General features: G+C 39.5%; 1 protein-coding gene across 1 annotated transcript in view; it reads left to right on the top strand.

Moving 5' to 3' along the window:
• ABCC8 (ATP binding cassette subfamily C member 8) overlaps window positions 1–6,000 on the top strand; it is a 107,541-nt gene that overhangs the window by 10,160 nt on the left and 91,381 nt on the right. Inside the window, 2 exon segments of the mRNA XM_035891035.1 lie at window positions 922–1,063; window positions 3,756–3,877. Of these exon segments, the coding sequence (XP_035746928.1) occupies window positions 922–1,063; window positions 3,756–3,877 (264 nt within the window).

Here is a 6,000-nt window from a genome sequence, read left to right as displayed (position 1 = left end):
CAGGGGCTGGCTGGATGCTGGGGGAGGCTGCGGGATCTGCCTGCAGGGTTTGACTAGCAGCGTGGGAAGGGAAAATAAACGTGCTATTAAAAACTAGAAAACCCGGCAAGGAAGTCTTAACACTATCAAATAATATTCCCTGCAGTTACTGAAGAGTTACAGCAGCTGGGCAGCCCTCCTCATTACTGGTAATGACTAGGAGGGCTGTTCGGCTGCCGTAACTCTTGCCGTATCTGCAGCGGATATTATTTGATAACATAAAACTGGGGTTACCAGTAGGTGGCCCGGTGGTTTAATACATGCGGCTGTTACTACCTTGAGTACCCTTCTCCTCTGCCTGGTCTGTCCTCTAGATAGCCATGGCACGAGCCGTGTGATTCAACACTCGCTTCTGTTGATCATAAAAAGTCCGGTGCTGAAATAACAGCACAACTGTTAAAATGGGGTCAGCTGAAGAACTGCTTAGGGTAATCTGTGTTTATCTGGCATTTCTCAGTATTGCTAAATTTTATTTAGATCAAGAGAATCTGTTACTTTAAGATGTGAATTTCTTAATTAGACTTATTGAAGAAAATTAGGTATTATAGCATTTGTGTGTATTTGTCAAAATGTTCATTTGTTGTTCATTTAAAATGTTAATATATTTAAAAAATGTTTAATGTATGTAACTACTTGATAGTAAGTTGCTAAAAGTATAGGAATGTAAGGTTGTGTCCTGTCTGCATTGTTGATTTTATTCCATATGAAGTAAAGCGATGAGAGGACAGTTCTGAAAATATTCAAATACATGTATGTTTAAGAACATAGTTGTGTCAATTCTAGTACACTAGTTTGTTACATGTGTGCTTTTCTGTATGCAGGAGCTTTGTATGTCTCTCGTGTTGTTAAGAAAGCTCTTCATAATTTTCTTTTTCTGTTTAGGATGGGGAAGCCAGAGTTCCAAAGTACATATACATCACAGCACATGGCTTCATTTTCCTGGCCACAATTTACGCTGGATCCTGACTTTTATCCTCTTGTTTGTGTTGGTGTGTGAAATTGCAGAGGGCATAGTGTCTGATGGGTAAGTGTATGCTACCTTCTCCTGATAGCACCAAGCATTTTAAAGATTTCAGGGTAGGTATTTTCTCCCTGACTAAATTCTCATCTAGACCATATTCTTTGTGGCTATAAACACGTAATCTGTATTCTTGGTGATTAACCTACCGACCTTGTATCAGAAATTCCACAGTCTTTGCCAAGTTATGTACACATGCACAACTGACCTTAATAATTTTTAGTTCAGCTTAATGACACTATCTTTCCAAAGAGTAGTCACAGATAAATCCTAACAATTCAAGCAGATGGTGACATTTTCATGATCTGTTTTATGTCCAAGGACACAGTCCCACAGCCTTTACGCAGGCAGAACTCCCATGTGCACAGTGGGTCATACCATTCCCCCCCCTAAACAGAGTCCTGTTCATCTTAATAAAAGGAGTGGATCTATTGGGCTTTATCTCACACCCCATGGAGTTTCTTCTGATGTTTGTGCAGTACACGCTGATCTGTTACCTGGAGCAGAGCAGCTCATGTTATATGAGCATGATCCATCATCTGTTATTCAACTTAGATGTGTTTAAACAGTAATCCGTGGGGAAAAATTATTCCAAGTGAAACGTGTTACAGGAGAGGGATTTATCATGGAAAAAAACTAATGTTGTATAACAATGACTATGATCATCTTCCTCTGATTTTCATAACTATTATGAATTTGCAACACAAGGATTATAAAGTTAAAGCTCCTCATCAAATAGCATAAGACCTCGTTGTTTAGCCATCTATTGCCAAAAACAGTCCACCAACCTGTGTGAAAGGCACTGCAGTATTCTGCTGTAAAAACTGATTATCATAATTATTATTATAACTTCTTTTAAACATATATAAATAGGGGGATGTTTCTCAGTGCCAGTTTTTTTTAAAAAGGAATTTTTCTCATGCTTATTCAGAGTTATCAGGGTGTGGGATGCTCAGAGCAAAATCTGCTTTGAGTTTTCTGGTTTATTTTGTTCTCTAGCAATCCCTCTCTTTATGTTTATTTGCTGTTTAACTTGACTCAGAATGCTGCTGTTAAGTAATAAGTGTCACCTGATGAGAATCAAAGCTCCTAGCTGTACTGGGGGAGTGCCAACCCACAGTCGTGCCTCCTGAGCACTCCGTAGGCTAGTGAGTGCTCCAGTGTATAAAAGCAGATTTTGAGACTCATCAGCTTTGTAAGACCAAAATGGATCATGTTGGTAAGTCCTTTTGATAGCAATTGGGTGCCAAAGGCTTTTGCATCTCAGCAAAAGATGCAGCCTATTGGAGATACGGTTATATAGGGGGGTTCCAGCAACTTCTGTCTATGAAATAAATACATTTTTTAAAAAAAGAACCTCCCACTCCTGCAGCATTACCTACTGAAGCTTAGGCTGTCTGAAGAAATCTGTTCCTTTGTTTTTCCTTGCTGAGAATTCAGCCCTGATATACAAAAAAGCCCTGGCCTTACTAGGAATGCAGAGACTGGAGAATCTTTTCTCATTTTGCTGTCTACACATACACCTCATTGTCAACAAGAGGAGTTAAGTGTTTATGCCACAGGCTGTCAGCATGGCTCCAGCCAGCTCTGCAGAGTTCACCACAATGTCTGTGTGAGAGAGGGCTTCCCTTTCCTAGAGCAGATGCAGGAAGCGGTCCAAGTGGTCCTCCTGAGCTGCTATGGATTTGTTAGATATTTGGGATGCTGTGTTCTCAGACATGTGATGTCCTGTGATGATCTCCAGCTCCTTGACAGAACAGCCCCTTTTCTCTTTCCAAAATACACAAAGGTAGCTTTTGCTGCAGTAAGAACAAATCCAGAGATGCTAATTTATTTTCCGTAAGGTTCAGAGGACAATGTGTGAATTTCCCTGAGTGTTTGTGTCCTGAAGAGTTCCTCTTGGTGCCTCTTCTCCTGGTTGGGAGACAGAGGAAATTGTGCCTCTTGACAGCACAGGACACTCCATTATTTTCGTGAAAGAAAGAGAAGGGGAGGAGAAGGTGGCAAGAAGGAGGAAAGAGGGGGGGAAAACATGATTCTACCCACCCCTGCGCAAACCAACAACATTGCCTCACAATTCCCAAATTACCAAAGAGCTGTAGTTGGCAGAACCTGCTCCGCTGCTACCTGAAGCAAAGTGTTAGGAGAGTTTTGCTTTATAGGACAAAACCTGAGGGTATATGATTCTGTTGTAGGATTTATTTGTTGGCTTGCAATCACTGAAAACAGAACTCACTGTAAGTAATTCCCGTGCTGTGTGCTGTTCTTTCTCCCAAACCGGAAAAAGAAAATGAAACATTTCCATAAAATGTTTCTGTAACAAATCTTAAACTGTGCTGTCAGTTGGTCTTATCTACATATTTTGATGGACAGCTCCCAAACTAGTTTAGCTTAAATTAACTTTTGTCATTTTGGAGCTGAGCTGCTTATCCTAATTTAAACAACATTCCAATTGATTTCAGTAGGAAATAGGAGTACGCACATTTTGTCTTCAGCACAGGGGAGAAATCTGAAATCCAACCATGTGATTTAGGAGCATAAATCCAGTTGAAAATGGGAGAGCTTTACATCCGTAACTCATTCTAGAAAATCCTATGTCAGGGCTGGGTACAGGATGCAATTCATAAATTAAAAGGGAAGCATTTAAATAGCTAAGAGGGTTTGATTTTAATAGATGTTCACTTTTTTTCTTTTTAAGGGTTTCAGAATCGCGCCATTTACACCTGTACATGCCGGCTGGGATGGCATTCTTGGCGGCCATCACATCGGTTGTCTATTACCATAATATCGAAACATCCAATTTCCCGAAGTTGTTAATTGGTACGTCTCGCAACTTACAAGACTTGGAAATGTGATTGTGGTGCTGTGTGTCTGTTTGTTCTGTGGCAGGTCATTGCAGTCTCAGTGCTAGCTTGCGTGGATAAAGATACACCTATATTCTGGTCTGCCAGTTGCCATTGCCAGACTCAGTTCTGAGTTTTCCTGAAACAGTTCATTGTTTTCAGTGCTTTTAACTTCTAGTAGTATTCTGTATAGTGTTCTCGGGGATCTAACGGGCCAAAGGCTTCTCTAGCAAAAACTGGATTTGTGGGAAAAGTAGCACATCAAACTCGTAACTCTAAAAGCTATCCAAATCCCCCTGCTTGCCAGGATGTTGCATTGAAGCATGATACTAGGATTGAAGCCATCTTCGTGTGTGTGGTCTATTGAAATATGTGGGGAGTCAAGGGAAATGAATGACATCACTGACTTCCAGTATGACCCTGGATATATTACTTTGCCTGCTCGTTCTTGTTTCCTGTTCTAAAACTCCCTTTGTAAACTGCTTTAAGGCCTTTTGAACGGAAAATGCTATCTATAAGAAATACCTAGTACACTATATATTTTCTGCAAGTTTGTAGATAAACTCTAGCTAGCTATAGAAAATCCATTACTGCTGACAGTCATACAGTTGGTGAGATGTTCTCTACTTCTAAGTAGATCGCAGACTGTGGATGTCTACATGTTTAGTCATCCTGTTAGCTGTTATTTCTTTGATGGTCCTGGCTCATCAAATGTTGTTTGTGCTGGTTTTCTGTATTAATGGATCCTGCTAAGGTTTGTCTTGTGTCATTGTAGCTCTGTGTATCAAAGTTCTGTTCTAGTTTTTGTCAGGTGGTAAAAACTCAGCAAGGACTGGATTTGAGAAAGCTTTTAAATAATAAAGATTATTTTGGACTGCCTGTTGTGGTAAGCAGGCATCCTTTTCTGCTGAAAGAGCCTGTAACCCCTGTTAAAAAAAAATAGTCGTTCTTCTTCAAAAACTTCAGATTTCTATCCAGGCTTTGGCAACCTTTATGTCTTCTCATTTGGAACTGCTTTTATTCTCACATCCTTCTTCTAAGTAGGATCTTTTTTGTCTTTTATAACCAGGTGGGGTCATTTAGTTTTTTAATAAGTCAACACAATCTATTTACTGCCTTCTCACAGGGCTAGATGTTATGTCTCGGGCCGAGTTTTGCTAGCCTGTTACAATCACCTGTGGAAAGCAAGCAGTGATTTTCTTGGGGTTATTTTTTTTGCGATTTCAGATGTATAATGCAGTGTTTAATAATTTAGTGTTGCTACCACATTTCTGCTGTTAAATCATTGAGAAGGATAGCACAAATTTATGACTGGTAGTTGATTACCCATTTTTGCATAATCCCTTCTCTGCAGAGATTTCTCTTTTATGGTAATTTTGTTCAGTATTTAGAGCGCTAATGCTGGATAAGCTCTAGACAATATCTGAATAATGAACAGTTACACCGATGAATACCAATACTTAAGTAAGTGTTACTGATACTGAAGTTAATAATTGTGAATTTCCAAGGTACAGACTCCTTTAGAACATCTAATCTTAATAGCTAACTCTTTGGCAAAAGAGGAAAATCAAACCACCATAGTCTTTCCCACTAGTTGGTCTGATCTTTAATTTTAATCCAAAGTCTTCACAAGATGAGGGTCTTCGATTTTTATTTTATTTTTGGGTTTGTGTTTCTTTTCATTGTCCCGTGTTTATGAGAGAACCTCAGACAGACATTTCTGGAAGTCTCCATCCTTTATTCTTGACAGCACAAGTGTATTGTTACCTAACTGTGTGGATCATCATCTTTCAATGTTAATCGCAGCTACTCTGTGTTGACAACTGGGACTAGGCGATGACAATTTTATACAAATTAGCCCAGTATGAGACAGTTAAATTATACCTATGCTCAGCTATCAACCTGCTGCATGCAGTGTGGCCATGAAGCATCTTTCTTTTAGAGCCTAATGCAAATGAGGTAAATGGGAACCATGAGGAAAAGTTTAAGTTGTTGATAACTTCTTGCTAAGTGTATGAGAGAGGAAACAGAAAGAGGGTTCTTTGTTACTAAAATGTTGTAGCAGAGATCTAATAGTACACGCACAGAGTAAAGTAAATG

The sequence above is a fragment of the Egretta garzetta genome, unplaced genomic scaffold (assembly GCF_000687185.1).
Source record: "Egretta garzetta isolate BGI_Z169 unplaced genomic scaffold, ASM68718v1 scaffold133, whole genome shotgun sequence".
Lineage (NCBI taxonomy): Eukaryota > Metazoa > Chordata > Aves > Pelecaniformes > Ardeidae > Egretta > Egretta garzetta.
The sequence above is the reverse complement of the archived record's forward strand: the minus strand, read 5'-3'. Positions and strand labels throughout refer to the sequence as shown.